Raw genomic sequence first — 22,153 nt, forward strand, 5'->3', positions numbered from 1 at the left:
ACCCGCTGTGTCCTACAGTGGCCCTCAGCCATTCTGAACGAGGCTGCCCCAGAAGCCTTTTGATGTCAGCTAGCTGATCAGGCCTGACCGCCGCCCACGCACTGGCGTGCTTCATCTTGACTGGAGCTTTGACTTCCTGCTTGCTTTGATTCGTCTGCTATCCCCTTCTCCTTTCTGCAGCCCTCCAGTGTCGTCTGCCAGGCCATTCCCGTGGCATCCTTACCAACCATATCATTTCCCAAAACACGGACATCCAACCCTGATCTCCGTCCTAATTGCTACGTGCATTTCTACAGGTTGTTTCTCCCAAAGTCACTTCCGAATGAACGTCCTAGACTTGTTCCTGAAGCCTCATCCCTTTCTGGCCTCCCCTTTGTGTCACTAGACACGTCGCTCAGTTTTGAATCTTATCTCTTCTTGGAATCTGACCCTAGTCCTGCTCCACGCTTTTCCAGTAAATCTCCAGGGGTGAGTTTGGGCTGGAGGTTAAGGCGCCTCCGTCGCACATTGGAGTGCCTAGGTTTGATGGATGGCTCTCTTTCTGACTTCATCCTCCTGCTAAGGCAGACCCCAGGAGGCAGTGGTGATGGCTCAAGTGCTGGGTCCCTACCGTCTCCCCTTTGCAAAATACAGGTTTTTTTTGTTTGTTTGCTTTTTTTTTTTTTTTTTTTTTTAAGATGTATTTGTTTATTTGAAAGGCAGAGTGGCAGAGAGGCAGAGAGGGCTCTTCCATCCGCTGGTTCACTCCGCAAATGGTGATAACGGCCAGAGCTGGACCAATCCGAAGCCTGGAGCCAGACACTTCTTCTGGGCTCCCATGTGGGTGCAGGGTCCCAAGGACTTGGCCATCTTCTACTGCTTTCCCAGGCTACAGCAGAGAGCTGGATCAGAGGTGGAGCAGCCAGGACTTGAACCAGCACCCATATGGGATGCCGGCTACACCACAGCGCCAGCCCCAAAATAGAGTTTATTTTTGAGTTTCCAAATTCATTCAGGCGTCCTTTGTGTTGCATAGCCCATATTCCCTGTGTATTCCACTGCCTCCACTAATTTCATTGTCATGGGAAGTCACCGTGATGACCTCTTACCTGGCCTTCTTTTCTACCTCCCATGTGTCTGACAGCACACGGTCATCATAGTCCACTGGTAGATAAGGCCACGCCTCTTAGCCTTGCGTGGTCCCCATGTGCCGTGGCCTCCCTCGCGTGTCCCTGTTTCTCTCTCCATTGAGTCCTTTGTAGAACTCTTCCGCCCCTGGTTTCACACTTACAGTCGACATGGTCGTGTGGTCTCTGCCTCTGCCTTGGCAGTAAGGGCTGACCTGTGTTCGAGGCCAGTCGCCTGCAGCATCTATGCAGCAAGTGAGGAAGATGCTTCCGCAGTGCCTGGCAAACGAGGTACTTCACGGCTTCTCCTCGAGTGAAGAGGTGAATTGTGTGCTTTCCTCTTAGCGCTTCGTGCTGCTCCCATGCTACCTTGCTGGTTAGTCAGAGACCGGTCTAGCAAGAAAACCTGAGCGAGGCTCAGCCTCTCCTCGTGTCCATGGCTGGCCTGCCAGTCTTGTTTTTTGGGAAAATCCACTGACACATGGCTGGCATGGAGTAGGCACGCAGTCCATTTTCACAAAGTGAACGCACACCTGGGTGCCCTTCCTGCTCCGTGGTGACGTGGGCCACCAGTTGGTGACTTTGTTTCTCTCTCGTCTCATCTCGCCTCAACTTTTTGGTCTTCTCTTCTCTATGGAATGCATTGCAAACTTTTCGTTCTCCAGGGAGCTTGGTCATCCCTTTAAACTTTGTAGTGTGGTCAATGGGAAGTCCACGTGGAAGTCTGGCCGCTCCCCTCTGCTCCCTGATTGGCGGTTTGTCAGCTGACCACAAGCAAGGGCCGTGGCTGGAGTTCGGCTTCATCAGCAGGTTCCACAGGACTCTCGTGGCCTTCAGTTGTGGAAGTTCTTCAGAAGGCTCATGGAAACTGCAGATTCTATATAAAAAAGACTGCATGGATTTCACTGTTTTTCTTTTTGCACCAAATTATCTTTTCATTCCCCTTTTTCCGCACACTTTTTGAAGTGTCTTTATGGTTGTTCTACCTCAGGATCCAGGGGAAAGTGGAAGTGCCTGGGCACTGTTGCTGATGAGACTCACAGGAGGAAGTTGTTCTCCGTGGCAGGTCCTTCACTTGAACCCTGTCCGTGCAGTTGACGTCCCAGGAAACACCAGCGGATGGTTTGAAAGTTTGCATGGGGGCAGCATTTGGTGCACGCCTGGCACGCCCGCATTCCGTATCAGAGCGCCTGGGTTCACATCCCAGCTCTGCTCCTGATGCTAGCACTGTGCACACTGGGAGGCAGCAGATGACGGCCCAGATCCTCGGGTTCCTGCTGCCCACATGGGAGAGCTGGATTGAGTTCTCAGCTCCTGACTTCAGTCTGGCCCAGTCCCAGTGTTGTGGGCATTTGAGGAGTGAACCAGCAGATGTGGGGTCTCTCTGTCTCCCCGCTCTCCTCCCAGCTTTCAAATAAATAAAAATTTAAAAGTTTGAACAGGGTAAATGCTTATTTTTTAAAGAAAAAATTTATTTGAAAAAAAAATATTTATTTATCCAGATTCCCACATGGGTGCAGGGGCCCAAGCACTTGGGTCATCTTCTGCTCCTTTCCCAGCTGCATTAGCAGGCAGCTGGATTGAAAGTGGAACAACGAGGACTTGAACCAGCACCCATATGGGATGCCAGCACTGTAGGCAGAGGCCTAACATTGTACACCACAGAGCTGTCCCCCAAAAGATTGGTCTTTAAAGGTGAATACAGCTGAAGATAAGGAGTGGAATTTTGGGGGCACGTGGAAGGCAGTGGGTCCTTTACTCCTTCCAGACGTTCCTCAGAGCTTCTGTGTCGCTTTAGGAAGGAAAAGAAAAGGAGTAACGATGGACTGTTGGAGCTATATGGTCCAGGCAGACATAAATAGAAGCTTGGCTTAGCTGGCATCCGCGTTTAGCTCTTCTGATTTGACTTTCCAATGCGGCTTGAGGAAGTATGTGGCTGCAGGTCTCTCCAGAGCGTGTTTGCTTTTCCGCTGTCCTGCCCAGGGCCCTCTGTCTCTGAGACTTGCTCACAGGGCCCCGCGGCACTGCCTCTCACTGGGCTTGCCTGGGCTGTGTCCTCATTGTCACCAGTGAGACAGACACACAGAACGCACACTCGGGATTAAACCTCTCAGTGTTGTGGCTGCTTTTGCTTCTTTCCTTTATTTAAAACAAAAAGCAGGTAATGCCGGTAACTCAGTAGTACAGTACTGATATCCGAGGCCAAAAATAATACATAAATTTTAAGAGTTACCTGTTATAATGTGGGTGTGCTGTAGTGTGTTCATCCAGTCAGTGATGGTCGAATTTCAGTTCGTTCCTGGTTATTTCACTCCAAGCTTTGCAGCAAGTATCCTCACATGTGTGTTACACAGGAAGTGGCCTTACACGTACATTAGGATGCTTTGGTTTTTTTGTTTTGTTTTGTTTTGTTTTTTTGACAGGCAGAGTGGACAGTGAGAGAGACAGAAAGAAAGGTCTTCCTTTGCCGTTGGTTCACCCTCCAATGGCCGGCGCGGCCGGCGCGCTGCGGCTGGCGCACCGCGCTGATCCGATGGCAGGAGCCAGGAGCCAGGTGCTTTTCCTGGTCTCCCATGGGGTGCAGGGCCCAAGCACCTGGGCCATCCTCCCCTGCACTCCCTGGCCACAGCAGAGAGCTGGCCTGGAAGAGGGGCAACCGGGACAGAATCCGGCGCCCCGACCGGGACTAGAACCCGGTGTGCCGGCGCCGCTAGGCGGAGGATTAGCCTAGTGAGCCGCGGCGCTGGCCAGGATGCTTTGGTTTCATAAGCTAGATTCCCATAGCCGGAAATAGTGGGCCAAACAGTACATTGAATTGATGTTGCCAGATTACTTTTCCAGAAAATATTCATTGATTTTTTTTTTTTTTTTTTTTTTTTTTTTACTGCCCCAGCAATGTGGAGTGCTGTTGTTTGTCATTTGGGATTCCTCAGGGTGAAGAGGGAGAAGAGGGCATCTCACTGCTGCGGTGACGAGCGCTGCTCGGACCGCTGGTGAGCGCGCCTGGGAGCTGGTGTGCTTCCAGCGTCTGCGTCCTCCGGCAGCTGCCCCTCTCCCTGGTGTGGCAGAGCCTCTGGCTTGGTGTATGAACTGCAGCTTTTTTTCCCCCCAGTCCTTTTGGCTTTAGGCTTTAGGAATATTTTTTTTTCATCCCAAACTTATTTTTAAAGATTTATTTATTTATTTGAAAGGCAGAGCTACAGAGAGGTCTTCCATCTGCTGGTTCACTCCCCAGATAACCACAACGGCTGGAGCTGCGCTGATCCAAAGCCAGCAGCTTCTTCTGGGTCTCCCACGTGGGTGCAGGGGCCCAAGGACCTGGGCCATCCTCCACTGCTTTCCCAGGCCATAGCAGAGAGCTGGGTTGGAAGTGGAGCAGCCGGGACTCGAACCATTACCTGTATGGGATGCCAGCGCTTCAGGTGGCAGCTTTACCCACTATGCCAGAGCGCTGGCCCCCAGCATAAACTTCTGAAAGCTTCTTAGATAATTTTTTATACTTACGTCATATAGTTTTCTTCACAAAGCATGATTCTTTCTTTTTTACCCCATGGTGTTTTCAGTTTTTGTTGCTACTGTGAGTGGATTTTTTTTTCCCTTTTCCGTTTCAGCTAGATGCAGTTGACAGAAAAGCTGTTGACTTCTGTGTGCTTATTTGGTTTCCAGACAACTTACACTTTCCAGTTTGTAGTCTGAGTTCCCCGGGCCTATTTAATCTCCTTTCGATGCTTGTTGGTTCTTTCCTTTGGTTGTACAGTTAGCCAGGATCTCGGTTAAAGTCGTAAGGCCTCTCTTACGGGTAAAGGCGAGGTATTCTGGGCTGGAGCCTGAGCCACACACACAGACCCCCGTGGCCCTGAGCCTTGGGCGACATCGCTCTCCTCTTCCCGGCAGAAGCTGTGGCCAGCGAATGACCTCACAGCCAGTGTTGTGCAGACGACTTCACTCCCAGCTGCGTGCTGAGCTCTTGACCCCTTCGGGGAGCTGGGCACGTAGTAAATCCACTGAACTGTCTACACGTGTTGAAGGCTCTCCTCGTGGCTTCTCCCACTTCCCACTTCTCCCTGGAAGCTGGCTCTGACCTTGTGAGACTCTAGACCCTGGGGCCACGGTGTTCTCGGCCCCAAGGGCCCTCCTCCCTGCCCACCCTGTGGAATTTAGATTTTTGCGCCTGTAGCCAAGAAGAGTTCTCTTCTCAAACTTTGTCGGTGTCAGCGTCACCTGGACTTGCCAATTCAGACTGTGGGTCCCCCAGGGTGTCTGAGGCAGTAGGATGCTGCTGGCCCACCTGCTGCTCTCGACTGTGGTTGGCCGCCTCCTGGACGCCAGGCTGAGAGCCTTTTCTTTGCATGGAAAATCCAGATTCCGGTGGCTCTGCCAGTGTAGCCTGGTCACCCCCCCCCCCTCCCCAGCTCCACTGAGAGTTTGTACACTAAGGCTGCGGCCCACTTCAGGGGCACAGGACGCTCCGATGGAGAGCGCGTTTCTGGCTTACTGAGAATTCACTCCCTCTGCGCCCTCGTAGCCTCTGCGCTTAGATACCTCCATGAGAACAGAATCATCCACCGAGATCTGAAGCCGGAGAACATTGTTCTGCAGCAAGGAGAGCAAAGAGTGAGTGGCCTCCCAGCACAGGGGAGTGGGCAGTGCTCGGGGCAGCTGCCCGTGGGAAAGGAGCAGCTCTGTACGCCTGTTTATATTTGCATTTCCTCGCCTGGTGGCTTTGCTTCTCTGGGGATCAGAATTCAGCAACAAGTCCTTGCTTGCAGATGGAGGCCAGTTTGAATGGCTCCCATTGTTAATTGCCCACGTTGCAGGAATCCGATAAGAACCTAATGTTTGTTGCCTCCACCCCCAGCCTTTGGGACCAGTGCTTCTCAGAAGCAGGCTGCGTTTGTTATGAGGGCCTCCACTTTGGTTGCTAGTGTACAAAGCGGCTACACTAGCTGCTTCCAAGCGTGGCTGGGAAGGGGCATCGAGAGCTGGGGCACCTGTTCCTCCAGCCTGGTCCAGTTCGCAGTCCCCCAGAGCTGTGAGTGAGCTGATCAACGACCACCCTGCTTAGGTGGGGTGAGGGGTAGAGGTTGGTGTGCTCAGCCGAGGGGCCGTGGTCCCTTGGCTCCTAGGACACCTGATCCCTTCAGACACATGGCCTTCCCAGGCCCAGCCTCTGACAGCCACAGGCTCCCCTTTGTTCAGCGCTCGCTCACGTTGCTGGCGATGCTAAGATGTGACAGCTGGGGAGTGTCGGGAAGGGGCTGACCCGGGCTCTGGGTCTGAGGTCTGGTGCACGGTGCGTCCATCTGACCAGCGGCCGAGCCAGGAGAACATGAGCCGTACAAGGGCGCCCTCCTGTGTGTGGTGGCTCTTAGGGATTCAGGATCTCATCCCACCTGGGAATTTAGAAATGACGTAGCTCTAAGGGCAGGCGACCAGAACCCTTGTAGAAGGACAGTGTCGCCTCCTAACCCTCAGGTTTTCCCTCCTCCCTTTCCTTTTCAGTTAATACACAAAATCATTGACCTGGGATACGCCAAGGAACTGGATCAGGGCAGCCTTTGTACCTCCTTTGTGGGGACCCTGCAGTACCTGGTAAGAAGTGGCATCTACGTTTGCCTCTCAGCTTCTCTCTGGTGGCCATGGTGGTGGGGCAGCCCCGTGCTGCCGGCTCTGTGTGGTCTCCGGTGTGAGGTCCAGCCTGTCACCAGTTCACGTCAGCCTGTTGTGCCCCCAGAGGCCCTGCGGAAGGATGTGGTCCTTGTCTCTGCTGCCGGAGGGCGTGGCTGGCTCCCTTACCCAGGCCCCATAACCTCGCCGGCCTCAGTGTTTTGTCTGAGGATAAAGAGCATGCAGTAGACGCGTGCTGGCGTGGAGACCGCGGTCTCTGTGAGGAGTCTCACGCATCGAGGAGCAGGCAGAGCTGTGCGCTCCACGCCCTCTGCATACTCCAGCCTAAATGTCGGGGTTCTGCCTGAGTCCCTCATTCCTCCGGGACACCAGCCTCGGCGGTTTGTGTAGCAGGCACTTGAAAGGCGCTCGACTGGCTGACCTCAGTCATCCTATCACTGAAGCCTGCCGACTGGGTGCCAGGCTTCTCTGTGACCCGGTTCCCAGCGTGCTGACGTGTGTGGGGCTGACTCAGGCACCTGGGTGCCCAGGACGAGTAGTTAAGTAGGGCCCGCTGAGCACTGCCCAGGCTCAGAGCTGAGGGACAGACCCCAGCGCTCTGACCCGCTGCTGAGTCACCACTCACCTGCGGGATTATTTGTAGATAATCAGATTGACCCGAACATCCCCACATTTCTTACTGGGACTCCTTGTTCTTCCTCCAGTGTCACAGTTCCCGCCAGCCTGTGCACAGGCCTGTCCCCATGCCTTTGCTATGACGGCCCTTTCCGGAACGGCCCCTCCCATCCGCTCGTGTGAAGAGCTTTCTGAGCCCAGCTTTGTGGCCCGTCCTGGTGCCCCACGCCCACCCCCCGCTCCCTCGCTTTGGCAGCAGTCCCTGCCAGAGTGTAACCACCCCGCCCTGTTGTGTGGTCAGGTGTTAACTCGGTTCAGGGTGTTTGGTGGTCATTCAGTGTGTGCGTCGTGTATCTGGTGCGGACGATGCATGTCCTGGCAAGTGCTGGTCATCGGGCACCTGCGATGCGTTGCCGGACGACTGGTGCGGATGGCGTGAGTGCTGAGTGTCTCTGGCGCCTATGAGGCGTATGCGTGCCAGCCATCTGGTGCGCTCTGTGTGTGTTGTGTGCCTGCTGTGTATGATGCGCGCGCTGGGCGTCTGGCGCTTACGACACGTGTGCCGTGTGTCTTCTGCTGCTGTTCTCCTTGCTTCCGTGTAGCCCACCCTCCCGTCTACAAACCACCTGCAGCTGTGGCCCGTCCCGAGCCGCTGCTCAGGAGTTCCCGTGTGTAAAGGGGGGAGCTGAAAGCACGGTGGGCGGGTAGGAGGTACCTTGACCCACCTCAGAATTGCCCCTGCCCTTAGCCCTTCTGTCTGCATTACTGGGAGCGAATGAGGCACGCTTGGGTGGTCACCTGCCGCCGGATAGGCCGGGGCACTGAGATGGTGGGTGATGGGAGCCCTGCCCGGCGCCGTGTCTGTCGCTGTAGGCCCCGGAACTGCTGGAGCAGCAGAAGTACACGGTGACCGTGGACTACTGGAGCTTCGGCACCTTGGCCTTCGAGTGCATCACCGGCTTCAGACCCTTCCTTCCCAACTGGCAGCCTGTGCAGTGGTGAGTGACGGCCGGCCACTTTGTGCCTTCTCCTCCCCAGGCACTTTGGGCTCGAGCCTGGAGACTTCTGCTGATGAATTTTCCTAGGATAGAGCGCTTTAAGAGAGGAGATTAAGATATGAACCTGAAAATTCTAAAACACGTTCTCTAATAAAGTCGGAGGACACAATTAAACTTTCTTGAAAGAGATTTATTTATCAGGGCTGGTGCTATTGCTCAGCGGGTTAAAGCCCCAGCCTGCAGTGCCAGCATCCCATATTGGCACTGGTTTGAATCCTGGCTGCTCCACTTCCCATCCAGCTTCTTGATAATGCACCTGGGAAAGCAGTGGAGGATGGGCCAAGTCCCTGGGCCCCTGTACCCACATGGGAGACCCAGAAGTAGCTCCTGGCTCCTGGCTTTGAATCAGCTCAGCTCCAGTCATCGCAGCCATTTGGAAAGTTAACAACCAGTGGATAGAAGAGCTCTCTCTCTGTCCTTACCTATCTCTGTAACTCTTAAGTAAATTAAAATCTCTTGATTTATTTAATATTTATTTATTTGAAAGTCAGAGTTACAGAGAGAGAGAGGTCTTCCATCCGCTGGTTCATTCCCCAAATGGTCTTGACGGCTAGAGTCAGGCCAGTCTGAAGCCAGGAGCCAGGAGCTTTTTCCAGTCTCCCACGCGGGTGCAGGGGCCCAGGGACTTGGGCCATCTTCTACTGCTTTCCCAGGTCATAGCAAAGAGCTGGATCGGAAGTGGAGCAGCCAAGACTCAAACTGGCGCCCATGTGGGATGCTGGCTCTGCAGGCAGTGTCTTAACCTGCTACACCACAACACCAGCACCTTGAAATACGTAATTTAAAAGTTAGTGCTCTCCCAGTCAGATTTCACTCCAAATTGTTCCTGGAAAGGCCATTTACTCATTCAAATGATATTGCTGTTGCTCAAAATTTTTTATTTGAAGTCTTATTTCTGTTTTTTGGAGCAGTAATGAGTTCACATGGTTCAACTTCAAATGCTATGAAAGAACATACAGTGAAAAATCAACTCAGTCCAGCGTCCGGGCCACCTGTTTTCCCTCTCCACAGACATCTGATGCCATTGATTTTCCTCAACATCCGTGGGTGTTTTTACACACTCAGGTGAATGGCACTGTTTGTTCATTCAGTGTTTCCACCTTCTTCATAAAACAGTAATATGATACGGATGTTGCCCGTGTGCTCTCAAAGCGTTGTGCACTGAGAGAATGTTCTCGTGTTGAGTCTAAACAGCCCCACTCAATTTGATTATCCCTAGTTTTTGCCAGAGTAGTTTTGTTTTGTTTTTATGTTTTGGAAAATATGGAAATAGTAATAAAACAAGAATCAAGGATAACCACACAGTCTGGAAACATATCTGTGTGTCTCCAGGCCCTTCTGTGGATGTGTGTGTGTGTGTGTATTTAAAGACTAGGTTTTTTTATTTGAAGGGCAGAGTTGGAGAGAGGGAGAGACATCTTCTGTGCACTGGTTCACTCCCCAAACAAATGGCCACAACACCAAGGGGCTGGGCCAGGCCGAAGCCAGGGGACTAGAACTTCCATCGGGGTCTCCCACATGGGTGGCAGGGGCCCAGGCACTCGGGCCATCTTCCTCTGCCTTCCCAGGCACTTTAGCGGAGAGCTGGATCAGAAGAGGAACAGCTGGGACTTGAACTGGGCTCACATGGGATGCTGGTGTTGTGGGCAGAGGCTTACCCCACTGCTCTGTGACTCTGGCCCTTGTGTGAGTGTTTTATACTTAAAGAAGATACGTTACCATACATAGTCTCATAGAACCTGTTCTCCCACTTAATATTGGAAATGCTCCATGGTTTCCCGTATTTGTGATACCTGTTGAGTACTCCATTGAATAGCTGTACTGTGGTTCATTTCATTTATCTGTCATTATCTGTCCTAATTTTTACTCCCTAAAAATTTTTTTCTTTCTTTCTTTTTTTTTTTTTTTTTTTTGACAGGCAGAGTGGACAGTGAGAGAGAGAGAGACAGAGAGAAAGGTCTTCCTTTTTCTGTTGGTTCACCCTCCAATGGCCGCCGCAGCCGGTGTGCTGCGCACCGCGCTGATCTGATGGCAGGAGCCAGGTACTTATCCTGGTCTCCCATGGGGTGCAGGGCCCAAGCACTTGGGCCATCCTCCACTGCACTCCCTGGCCACAGCAGAGAGCTGGCCTGGAAGAGGAGCAACCAGGACAGAATCTGGCGCCCCGACCGGGACTAGAACCCGGTGTGCCGGCGCCGCTAGGCGGAGGATTAGCCTAGTGAGCTGTGGCGCCAGCCTAAAATTTAACAATAATTCTTGCTTCTTAAAATAGCCTTCAAGGGAAGGCAAATCCTTGCACAGCCACAGTTGGATAATATCCTAGAAATATGTGATTAACAGCGAGGTTTTGGCTTGTATGCGCTTGGTTTTGCTTCTGCACGGGAGAAAGAAAAGCCCTTTGAGTCACTATTGCCCCCCTCTGGGGGTCGTGAGCAAGTTTTTCTCGCATGAGAATCTTCATGATAATAAAGTGGAGCCTTTCCACTTGGTTCTGGAAGAGCGGTTTTATGTGCTGGCACCCCAGTTCGATTCCACATTCGTACCGACACCCGTGCTAGGAAGCTGAGCGAAGCGGGGCCAGGGGAGATGGCCACGTGCGCCCCCTTTGGTGACATTGTAAACCGGCTCCCGGAGTGCTGAGGACTCCCTGCAGTCCCACTGCAGCATCTCTAGATCCCTGGTGGTTTGCACCGGCCAGGAAGAGCTGCACTTCTTCAGTTCAGACGTCCAGCTTTTCCACTGTCGACAAGACGAAGAGGAAGAACATGTGCTCATTGAAAACGTGGCCCTGGCGCTCAGCCCTGCCTGGGAGACGCAGTCCACAGAGGCAGCGTCCTCGCGCTCCCCTCCTGCGCACTGTGGCCAGAGGGCTTCCCGGGAAGCCCGTGGGGAGCTGTGTTCTGAGAACAGCCTGTCTCAGCTGCTCTCAGCGCCGGGGCACCTCACAGCAGCCTCGCCAGCTCATCACTGAGGGCAGGTAGACAGGAAATGCAGGGCAAGTGCAATTTGGGCCGTTTTTTGTTTGTTTTGTTTTGTTTTGTTTTGTTTTGGTATGGTAAATTCTTAGGACCAGCCTAAACAAAGTGGTTTTGACTTAGTTTTTACTTTACAGCTTTCTCTTGACAGGCCAAGTTCCCTGTTAGAGAACTAAGTAGGACACCTTGGGACCCCCGACCTGCAGGTCCCACAGCCCTGCCCAGAGCTGGAGGCCGCAGCCACTGCCCCACCTGCTCCTCCGGATCTTCCCGTGGGCCAGTTATTGCTTGCCAGTGAGAACAGCTGCAAACAAAGGCATTTTTTTATTTGAATTTCCCAGCTGTCTTGGGAAGAGAACGTGTTTGGACGTTGAGGTGGAGTGAGAGACTGAGAGTTAAGTCCCAATGCTGCCACTCTCTGCTTGTGGGACTTTGGACAAAGTGCCTGGTCTTTGTTTCCTTACCACCGAATGAGGCTCTGTCGAGTCCTTGAGACCAGGGAAGTGTGGGGCCCCTGGGTTCCACTTTGGTTTTCCTTCAGTTTCTCTAAGCCTGAGTTTGTTTGAATGACATGAGATGGAAAGTAGAGGAAATGAAAGGGGAGCCCAGAATGAGATAAAGAGGGAGAGTACTGTCTGCAGAACTCGGGGTACGAGGTGGTTAAGGGCCCCACCAGAGGCTTGAAAACCCAGGCAGTGCCGACCACTGTCCCAAAGATTAAGTGCCCATCTCGGGGGTGGGGGCGTGCGTTTCTTGCATAGTTACAGTTGACGAAGGTGAGCTGACCCTTGGCCACTGAGTGACGTGAGGGATTGCACGTTTGCAGGCACTCGAAAGTCCGGCAGAAGAGTGAGATGGACATTGTCGTTAGTGAAGACTTGAACGGTGCAGTGAAGTTTTCCAGCTCTTTACCCTACCCCAACAATCTTAACAGGTAAACACAGTGGTTTATTCTTCTACCTATTTTACTTCCTTCTTTTAGAAATACAAGTTTGAAAAAAAAAAAAAAGAAGGAAATACAAGTCTGAGATGACATCGGATAACTTAAAAAAAAAAAGTATTCATTTTTATCGGAAAAGCAGAGAGAAACACAAACAGGAGATCTTCCACCTGCTGGTTCACTCCTCAAATGCCTGTAATAGCCAAGGCTGGGCCAGTCCAAAGCCAGGAGCTTGGAACTGAATCCTTGTCTCCCACGTGTGTGGCAGGGAATCAAGTACTTGAGCCATCCCCTGTTGCCTCCTGGGGTGTGCGTTTAGCAGGAAGCTGGGATCAGGAGCAGAGAAGTGGCATCTTAACAACTCTGTACAGAACGTCTATCCCTGATAACTTCTAAATAGATTATCAGCATATCACCCTGGGACTAAACATTTGGCATCATCTCTCCAGTCGTCGGTTTAGAATGTATTCCCCTCCCTCATCTCCCTAGAAGTCCTGTTTTGCAGGTTCACAGAATCGTTTCCTGGTGCTTCTTAATACCACTCGTACTTCTGCCTTGTGTTCCTTCTGGCTTTGCACCAGGTTTGACTCCTGTCCAGTGATAACTCTTTTCAAGGTGGGGACTCACAGCTCATTCTGTTTGCACTCCTGTGGCCTAGTACTGTGTCGTAGTCGACAAGCCAGTCTTTGCAGTGTGAGTGGCATTGCGGTCTGGTCTCAGGAATCAGATTGTAGACAGTGGTTGATTTGGGGGCTGAGTTAGCAGGGCAGGGGAGATGGAACACGCACCTAAGTAATTAAATTGCTTGGAAATGTTTGTGCTTTTGCTCTCTGCTTAATCCAGTTTCATTTTCGGTAATTGTTTATTGGCTGCCATCTATGTAGTAGTAAGATGTAGCCAATTCCTTTAGAATGTTTTTATTTATATGAGAGAGCCCACATCCACTGGTTCACTCCCCAAATGCCCGCAGCAGCCAGGGCTGAAGCCAGGAACTGGAAACTCAATCCAAGTCTCTCATGTGGGTGGCAGGGACCTGAGTGCAGTTCTGCAGGGTGTGCCACTGGTAGGAAGCCGGAGCTGGAGGCCAGAGCCGCGAATCAAACCCCGACAGTCTGATAATGGGGTATGAGCACCTTCCTGGGCTAAGGGCTGCTCCAGGCTTGCCGTTGTAACCTGCACACAGAGGCGGCTGGCGCTGGCCGTGGCTCTCCCCCGACACCCTCATCCTTTGCAGCATACTAGCCCAGCGCCTGGAAAAGTGGCTGCAGCTGATGCTGATGTGGCATCCCCGGCAGAGGGGCACGGATCCCACGTACGGGCCCAACGGCTGCTTCAAGGCCCTGGACGACATCTTAAACCTAAAGGTGAGCGCAGAGCCGCACCCGCCCCGAGGCCACGGCCGGGCCCGCAGTGGGACGCAGTAGCTCGGAAGCAAAAGAATGCCCAGGGCAAGGCCAGTCAAGGTGGGCTGGCCCCTGGGGATGTTTAGGTTCCTGTGAGAGGGCTGTACACAGGGGAGAGGGCAGAACCCCTGTGCTGACTGATGGACATCGCTGTTAAGGGTTTTGCTGTGGACAGACAGGACTATTAAACATGAGAAGAGATGAAACAGGGGCCCCGGCTCCCCTTCCTCACAGAGACCCGCGCTCTGCACCGGGCAGCCTTGGGAGTAGCAGAGGGTCTAGGCAAACATGGGCATCCGTGGAGACCAGTTTTTTCCAGTAACATCCGGGTTGTGTTGCAGCTGGTTCACATCCTGAACATGGTCACGGGCACCGTTCACAGCTACCCAGTGTCAGAGGACGAGAGCCTGCAGAGCTTAAAGGCCAGAATCCAGAGCGACACGGGCATCTCCGAACAGGACCAGGAGCTCCTGCAGGAGGCAGGTCTGGCCTTGATCCCCGACAAGCCCGCCACGCAGTGCATTTCTGACGGCAAGGTGAGCCCCCGGCTGCCCGCAGACCTTCCCGGGGAAGCACCTCTCACTTTCAGATCGCGGCTGCTTTGTCACGCGGGCTGCCTTGTTCTTTAAGTGTGGCTCCCCCGTGCGGCCCGAATCGCTGCATGCCTCCCGTGTCGCTTCCAGACCCCTGGGAGCGGCCTTCTGTGCCGTTCTGACCAAAACGATGCTTTCTTTCTCGGGGTCAGCCTGCACTATCTATGACTACGTCTGTGCGAGGCTGTGTCACACACCACAGTGTTGGAAGGTGTGGTGTGTCATAAGCCAACAACAGAGATGAAGTAGACGCATGTGGGTGCGGGTGAGACGTTTGGCCTGCTGGTGAAGACGCTGGGTAACACCGCCTAACACCGGTTAAGGTGCCTGTGTCCCATGTTTGAGTACCTGGGTTTGAGTCCTGGCTGCAGCTCAAGTCCAGCTTCCTGCCACCTGCACAGGAGACCTGGATTGAGAGTCCCCAGCCCCCAGCTTTGGCCTTGCGCAGCCCCAGCTGCTGTAGACGTTGGGGAAGCAAACCTATGGAAGTGGGAAGAGGGAGCGCGCCTGTGTGCACTCCTGTTCTCCCCCAACTTCCTGTCAAGCAAAGCAAAGCTTGAGAAAGAGTCATTTGCATAGAGCAATGCTCAGTGAACTTGCAGGCTGCACGGGAAAGACCACCAGGGAGCTAGAAGGTAACACATTGTGGTCAGCACGCGCTCGGACAGGTGCAGGCTGGCATCAGCGGAGGCTTCTGGAGGCTGTGCCAGGGGAGCAGCAGGAGGTGCCCCGACAGCCTCGCCGTTAGCAGGTGGAGGGGAAAGGCTTCGATCTGTGACATCGCATTCTGTTCTTGTCTTTTTGCAGCTAAATGAAGGCCGCACCCTGGACATGGATCTTGTTTTTCTCTTTGACAACAGCAAAGTCGCCTATGAGACTCAGATCTCCCCGCGGCCCCAGCCTGAGAGCGTCAGCTGTATCCGTAAGAGCGTCGTTTGTTTGCCAAATGATCGGTCACAGTGCTTGGGACCAGACAGCAGGGAGGGGCTGCTCAGGGTGCCGCGTCTGCCCCGTGCTCGGGGCAGCCTTCTGTGCTTGGGATGTGCAGGCCGTAGCCCTGGCGGAGTCGGGGAATTGGTCAATTCCAGCCTCACGAGTTGGAGCTTTAAACACAGGACAGAGAGTACCACTGCCTAGAGCCATTTTATTTATTTGTGAAGCTTCACTTATATTTTTAGTAATTAATGTATGATCATGATACCCAAAACCAAAACCATGAAGTACAAGAGAATGAATATTCTGTGAGAAGTAGGCCGTGCCCTCTCTCCATGCCCCGGCCAGTAAGCTCACCCGGTCCTCGGGTGTCCCTCGAGGGCTTCGGGTAGCCTGCGGCGTGAGCGGTTCCATGCTGCCTCGTTCCCCCAGCAGTGTGGTTTGGAGATTCCCCGCTGTTGGTCCATGTGGAGCTGCCTCCTCCGGGAATGGCCGTGTAGGATCCCTTGTTTGAATGTCTGATGGCCATTCTACATCTCCCCCACCTCCTCCCCGCACACCGAGAATGGCCGGGGGCCAAGGCCTCAGAGCCTGCGGGCTTCTTGTTTATTCACGCATGCCCAGTGCTGCTGAGTGAAGCCGCGTCTTTTTTAAAACTTTTCCCCCTTAAACTCTGTGAACAGAGAGCTTCTGATGAAAGCAGTGGGCCTGGGTGCCTGAGGGTGAGTCCCCACCTGGTTCCCGAGCTGCTTCTTTGAGTCCAGGCCGCAGTTCCTCACCGACCACCGACCCGCTGGTTCACTTCTGCTGGAACAGGTCCCACAGAGGTCGGCGGCAGGAACCAGGCAGGAGACCCAAACACTTGCATAATAGGAAAGTAGTTACATAATGTTTCTAAGTGTGAAAGCACCGGCAGGCTGCAGGCAGGATGTGGTTCATGGTGGCCTTCCCCTCTGTTTCCAGTTCAGGAGCCCAAGAGGAATCTCCCTTTCTTCCAGCTGAGGAAGGTGTGGGGCCAGGTCTGGCACAGCATCCAGACCCTGAAGGAGGACTGCAACCGGCTGCAGCAGGGCCAGCGAGCTGCCATGTACGGTGCCAGGCGCCCTCTGACTTCCTCTCTTGGAAACTGCCGGGTGGCGCTGGCCGCGGGAGGTGGCTGAGGCAGGGGCCCGGAAGCAGCCGTTGAGACAACGAGGGAGACACTGGCTTGGAAGGGCGGCGAGTGGCTGGGTGGGCTGGAGCCTCTTCTAGCCCTGATGAGGTGCATGTGGTTGGCGCGTGGAGCCCAGGGCAACGCTGCGGGCTGGGCTGGCGACCGCGGACAGAATCTGGAACCCAGAGAGCTTGTTGCAGTCTGGGTTAGCAACACTCCCCTAGTTATTATTACCAAAAACGTACCCACTCTGCGTGGCCACAGCTAGTGTAAGCTAGATTTGTGTCCCTTTGTGTGCGCTGGCCTGCTTCCCGTTTTGGTTCAGAACTTCATGAATTGCTAAGGACTAGAAGAGTGTCCTTATGGTTATTATGTAATAATAATAATAATAGTGATGGCAGGGACCTCCCTTGATGTTTGAGGGCTTCTGCCACTATGCAGGAAATGGCATTTGGGTCCCCAGGGTGCTTCAAGGTCCCGTGTCTTGCGGCCCCTGCAGGATGAACCTCCTCCGTAATAACAGCTGCCTCTCCAAGATGAAGAATTCCATGGCTTCCATATCCCAGCAGCTCAAGGCCAAGTTGGACTTCTTTAAAACCAGCATCCAGATCGACCTGGAGAAGTATAGCGAGCAAACCGAGTTCGGGATCAGTGAGTGTGCCCTTGGCAGTGAGCCCTTGGCCGTGCTTCTCACGGGGTTTCTTTTGTCCTGTGATAGTAGAGTTGCTTGTTTCTGTTTTGGTTTTATGGTATTTTTCTTTTCTTTTTCACTTTTTTTTTCCAGCATCAGATAAGCTGCTGCTGGCCTGGAGGGAAATGGAACAGGCCGTGGAGCTGTGTGGGCGGGTAGGAGACTCTCGGGTGTCTGTGTTGCCAAGGGCATGAGGCTCGCTGCCGCCTTCTCCTGCTTTCGCATCAAATGCCAGGTTGATCTTCAGGGCAGAAACCGCGTTTTCTTTGCTGTGTTCTTTGACTTTCACCAAACTCGCTGGAAGGGAGCTCCGAGAGAGAGAGAGAGAGAATAGGCAGTAAAGGGAGCCCTGCTGTAGCTCCTCACAGAGCTATACGAATGGGCAGAGAAGATGCAGGTTTAACTGAGGAGCGAGGCTTTGAGCGCCCTCGGAGAAAAGCCAAGACCTCCTGGTTGAATGACCAGCACGCACTAGGCCAAAGGCTTTTCCCTGCAGTGCCAATCAGGGGCCGCCAAAAGATAGTGCCCACGAAGGCGAGGGAGGAAGCGTGAGCACAGGAACCCGGCACAGCTTTGTCACGGCTCTCCCGTGCACTCCTGGTGCCTGCTTTCAGGAACCTGTACTGACGGGGTGGGTGCTGGCCAGACAGTCCTTTATTTCACCCGGCCGTGGCCCTGGGACCCGTCATCCGTGCACACCACACGGATGCACGGATTCAGAGACGCGAAGGCCGTGCGTATTCAGTATCCTTCAGATACCAGACCCTGTGCCTGATCTCGCACGCCCTGATCTCACGTCGCCCCTGTAGTGGCCCTAGGAGACGTGTGTTTTAGGGATGAGGGAGCCGTACCTGAGGGTTGCCCGCAGTTGCACAGCTAGGGAGAGGTAGACGGAGAGCGGAACCCAGGCGCCATGACTCCAAGGTGACTCCGGGGTCTGCGTCCTGCCCAGCCAGTCGGTGGAGAGTCTTGTGTGGGTCTGGCCCCCACCCTGCCGCCCCAGCAAACGTGCGTCTCGGGCCGCTCTGATGCTGCCGGGTGGCGTCAGCACAGCTCTTCCCTCAGGAGGACGAAGTGAAGCATCTTGTGGAGCGGATGATGGCCCTGCAGACCGACATCGTGGACCTGCAGAGGAGCCCCATGGGCCGGAAGCAGGGGGGCACGCTGGACGACTTGTGAGTGCCCGCACACCTTCCCTCGGCTCGGGAGGCTCTGTGGGCCCGTCCCACCTGTGCCTGCGAGGAGCCCAGGCAGGCGCCGGCCCTCTGAGCCTTCGATTCCACATTGCTGAGTAGCAGAAAGGGCGCCGTGCCGTCACAGGGGCGTGAGGCCCTGTCCACGCCCACGCTGAGAGGCGGCTCTGCGTCCACACCGCGGCTCACACAGGGTGGCTCAACGAGCGGAACGCAGAACAGAAGGCAGGCCTGGGAGCTGTTCATCTGGGCCCGAGGAGGGGCAGAGGAACCAGGTGGACCAGTCCTCCATGGGGGAAGTGACACGGAGGCCACTCCACTGTGCGCAGTCAGGGGGAGCTGGGCAGGGAGGGCAGCAGCGTTTGTCACATTTAGGTCAAGAAGTCAGTGCCAGAAGCTCAGTTATTTGTCCTGGGTTTTCTGTAGTTATTTAATCCTCTTCTCTTCCAGTGTTCAAAGGATAACCCTTTTTGAGAGTGTCAATCAGTTTCGGCCCTGTTAAGGGACAGGGATGGGACTCCGGGTCCCCCCACCCCCTGGGCTTGAGTGTTCCCAGGGGAGCCATGTTCCGGGGCCCAGGCCCAGCGGTGGCACCTGGGTCTCTGTTGAGGAATGGTAGATCGCCAGGAAGACCTAGGTTTGCGCCTGGCCTCTGGCTCTAGCTCCTGCTAATGCAGACCCAGTGATGGTTCAAGTAGTTGGGTCCCTGTCACCCTAATGGAAAAACTGGATTGCATTCCCAGCTCCGGCCTGGCACCCGCTCAGCCCTGGCCATCGTGGGTGGTCGGAGGGTGAGCCCTGAGCTGGGGGACCTCCCTGTTTCTGTCTCCAAGGCTGCAGAACCTTTTTTCTGCCCAGGGACACTTGGCTGTTGAGAACATCATTTGCAGGCCACGCACATTTATCAACTGATAGCTCGCTGTAGATTGAGTGGCTTCCCAGTCCTGCCTGCAGGGCCAGACCAGATGATTCTGTGGGCCGTGTAAGGCCGGCAAAGCTGGACAGTCCCCGCCCTGTTGTCTCCAAAACAAACAGAAACAGCACCCTGCCAGCCCTGTTCCTAGCAGTCAGCAGTCATGATGGGTGAGCGCGAGCATTTGACCTGGGGTCTGAACGGAGCTTCTTTTACGTTGCAGAGAGGAGCAAGCCAGGGAGCTTTACAGGCGGCTGCGAGAAAAACCACGAGGTGAGTGGGGCTCCACGTCTGCCCAGGGCAGCCTTGGTGTGGCTGCTGAGACGTGGCGCTCTCTGCTGGCCGCCCTGCAGAACCGCACCTGTGTCCCTGTCCTCAGACCAGCGCACGGACGGCGACAGCCAGGAGATGGTGCGGCTGCTGCTGCAGGCCATCCAAGGCTTTGAGAAGAAAGTGCGGGTGATTTACACGCAGCTCAGGTACGGCCCACTCTGGCCCCTGGAGAGGGTGGGGAGCGGCCCGGCCCAGCCCGGCCCGGCCCTGGTCTGCTCAGCCGCCAGAGAAGCAAGTGTTGGCGTCCGCCAGTCAGCCGCTTCGCAGTTCAACGCCGCTGCGCTTTGGCATGGTTCTCCTTTGCAGCAAGACCGTGGTCTGCAAGCAGAAGGCGCTGGAGCTGCTGCCCAAGGTGGAGGAGGTGGTGAGCTTGATGAACGAGGACGAGAAGACCGTGGTTCGGCTGCAGGAGAAGCGGCAGAAGGAGCTGTGGAACCTCCTGAAGATTGCCTGTGTGAGTGAGGCCTGGCCCGGACCTTGACCCGCTGGCCTCTTAGGCCCTGCCCCTCCCACCGTGCCACGGGCCCCATCCCGCAGGGGAGGCATAGAGCCACCGCAGAACCCCCGGCAGCTGCGTCTGGTAGCTGATAGCCAGCGCGGGGCTCACAACAGAAGTGACGCCTGGGGTGCTAGCGCCACGGCGAGGCAGCCAGTCCCCTCTCGCCTTGTGCACCCTCCGGTGGTGCAGGCCTGCCGTGGCTCGTGGCCACTTCACTCCAGTCCCTGTCTGTCTGCCCACGTCTGTGTCCGTGTCTCCCTCTGCATGTCTCTCACAAGAACACGAGACATTGGATTTGGGTCCCGCCCGAACAGTCCAGAGTGTCCTTAACGTGATTACATGTGCAAAGACCCTTTTTCCAGGGGTTAGGACGTGGGCGTATCTTTCATAGGCCACCCATTCAGGCCACTATAATAGTGGGTGCCAGTGCACCCTGGCTGATCCTCACCTGCACCTGCAGTATCGCAGCCCATGCTTTCTGTGTCCCTCATCTGTGTAGCCGCCACGCCACTGAGTGCAGCTCGGGGAGGAGGTGGACAGTGAAGGAGAGAAAGGAGCAGAGGCAGGCAGAGTCCTGGAAGCCAGAGCTGAGGGAGAGCGCGCCCCGTCCTGCAAGGCTGTGGGCGGCGGGAGAGGGTGGCAGGGGCGCACGGGCTACCCGGCAGCAGCCTTCTGGGCCGAGGGGAGGAGAGGGAGCTAGCTGCGTATGGTGGGCACAGGTGCGGGGGCAGTGTCAGAGGGGCAGTGATTCACACTCCTGAGAAGGAAGGCTTATGCAGGTCACGCGGGAGCAGTGGCTGGCCTGGGGTAGGGGTGAGTGGCATTTCCTCCTGTGGGAAAGGAGAGATGATGAGGTGGAGCATCAGAGAAAGAGAGGGAAGGCGAGGTTCACACAGGTGACGGCTTGGTCTGCCACCTGCATGCACACGGCATTCACTGAATGCTGACCGTGTGCCCAGCAGCGTGGAGAACGGGAGGTGCCGGGGAAAGGCATGGCGCCGGTCCTCGGGAGTTCCTGGCCAGTGAGGGGCACAGCAAGGACAAGAGTGAGCCCAGGGCGGGGCAGGGCAGGAAGCAGCTCCGGCAGGCGTGGGAGCCGCGCGGATGCAGCGGAGGGAGCAACAAGCAAGGTAGCCGGCGCGTGTGGTTTCAGCTGAAGGAGGAGGACGTGCGCAAGCCCCGGGCCGGGATTGGCGGGCTGGGTGGTGCTGGGGAGAGGCTGTCCTTGAGGAGACAGCAATGGTGACTATTCCAGTATTGTAATAAATCTTTTACTACAAAGTAGGCTTTTTAAAAAATGTATTTATTTATTTGAAAGGCAGAGAGATCTTCTATCCACTGGTTTTCTCCCCAAATGGCTACAATGGCCAGGCTTTGGCCAAGCCACAGCCAGGAGCCAGGAGCCTCCTCCAGGTCTCCCATGTGGGTGCAGGGGCCTAAGCATGTGTGCCGTCCCCTACTGCTTTCCCAGGCCACAGCAGAGAGCTGGATGGGAAGTGGAGCAGCCGGGACTCAAACTGGCGCCCATATGGGATGCCGGCACTGCAAGTGGAGGCTTAGCCTACTGTGCCACAGTGCCAGTCCCAGACACCTTGATTTTCTTGTCAGCTGTGCTGAACATGGTGCCTTCCCAGAGAGCCTTGGAACCTTTTACGTGTCTCAGTCTTAGAAAAGAGAACAAAACACCTTCCTTTTCTTTTCTTCTAAGAGTTTAGCAGGAATCAAACTAATGAGATAAAGCCCGCAAGTAGCACGTCTCCCTGTTTCGGATCCTCTCCCAGTGAGTGTTCCTGTCTAGAAAGAAACTCTTTAGAGGCCTGTGTGAAAGACCCGCTGGCGTGGGGCCAGGGACGGCGGGACCAGCAGTGGTGCCGTGCGAAGGTGCTGGGGTCGGAAGGCACACCTGGCCTCATCACTTGGCTCCAAGATGCTGTTGACTTTCTTTTCGGTTTCGTCCCTAGAGCAAGGTCCGCGGTCCTGTCAGCGGAAGTCCGGACAGCATGAACGCGTCTCGGCTCAGCCACCCTGGTCAGCTCATGTCTCAGCCTTCCCCTGCCTCCGACAGCCTGCCTGAGCCGGTCAAGAAGAGGTAAGCCGTGGTGAAAGGGGGTGCGGCTGGA

At 54.9% G+C, this 22,153-nt stretch overlaps 1 protein-coding gene across 7 annotated transcripts in view; it reads left to right on the plus strand.

Annotated features, from left to right (window-relative positions):
* Window positions 1-22,153, plus strand: part of IKBKB (inhibitor of nuclear factor kappa B kinase subunit beta) — a 45,489-nt gene that overhangs the window by 18,850 nt on the left and 4,486 nt on the right. For 3 of the 7 annotated variants that reach the window (XM_051832409.2, XM_070068617.1, XM_070068618.1), the window contains 15 exons: window positions 5,632-5,720; window positions 6,609-6,698; window positions 8,223-8,347; window positions 12,209-12,316; window positions 13,557-13,686; window positions 14,067-14,261; window positions 15,126-15,240; window positions 16,215-16,338; window positions 16,904-17,055; window positions 17,189-17,250; window positions 18,161-18,270; window positions 19,425-19,474; window positions 19,581-19,680; window positions 19,841-19,988; window positions 21,995-22,122. In XM_051832409.2, coding sequence (XP_051688369.1) covers window positions 5,632-5,720; window positions 6,609-6,698; window positions 8,223-8,347; window positions 12,209-12,316; window positions 13,557-13,686; window positions 14,067-14,261; window positions 15,126-15,240; window positions 16,215-16,338; window positions 16,904-17,055; window positions 17,189-17,250; window positions 18,161-18,270; window positions 19,425-19,474; window positions 19,581-19,680; window positions 19,841-19,988; window positions 21,995-22,122 — 1,726 coding nt within the window. Of the gene's footprint in view, window positions 1-5,631; window positions 5,721-6,608; window positions 6,699-8,222; window positions 8,348-12,208; window positions 12,317-13,556; window positions 13,687-14,066; window positions 14,262-15,125; window positions 15,241-16,214; window positions 16,339-16,903; window positions 17,056-17,188; window positions 17,251-18,160; window positions 18,271-19,424; window positions 19,475-19,554; window positions 19,681-19,840; window positions 19,989-21,994; window positions 22,123-22,153 lie in introns of all 7 variants that reach the window. The other 4 variants (XR_011386389.1, XM_051832411.2, XM_051832412.2 and 1 more) reach the window with 4 other exon arrangements.

The sequence above is a fragment of the Oryctolagus cuniculus genome, chromosome 2 (genome assembly GCF_964237555.1).
Source record: "Oryctolagus cuniculus chromosome 2, mOryCun1.1, whole genome shotgun sequence".
NCBI lineage: Eukaryota > Metazoa > Chordata > Mammalia > Lagomorpha > Leporidae > Oryctolagus > Oryctolagus cuniculus.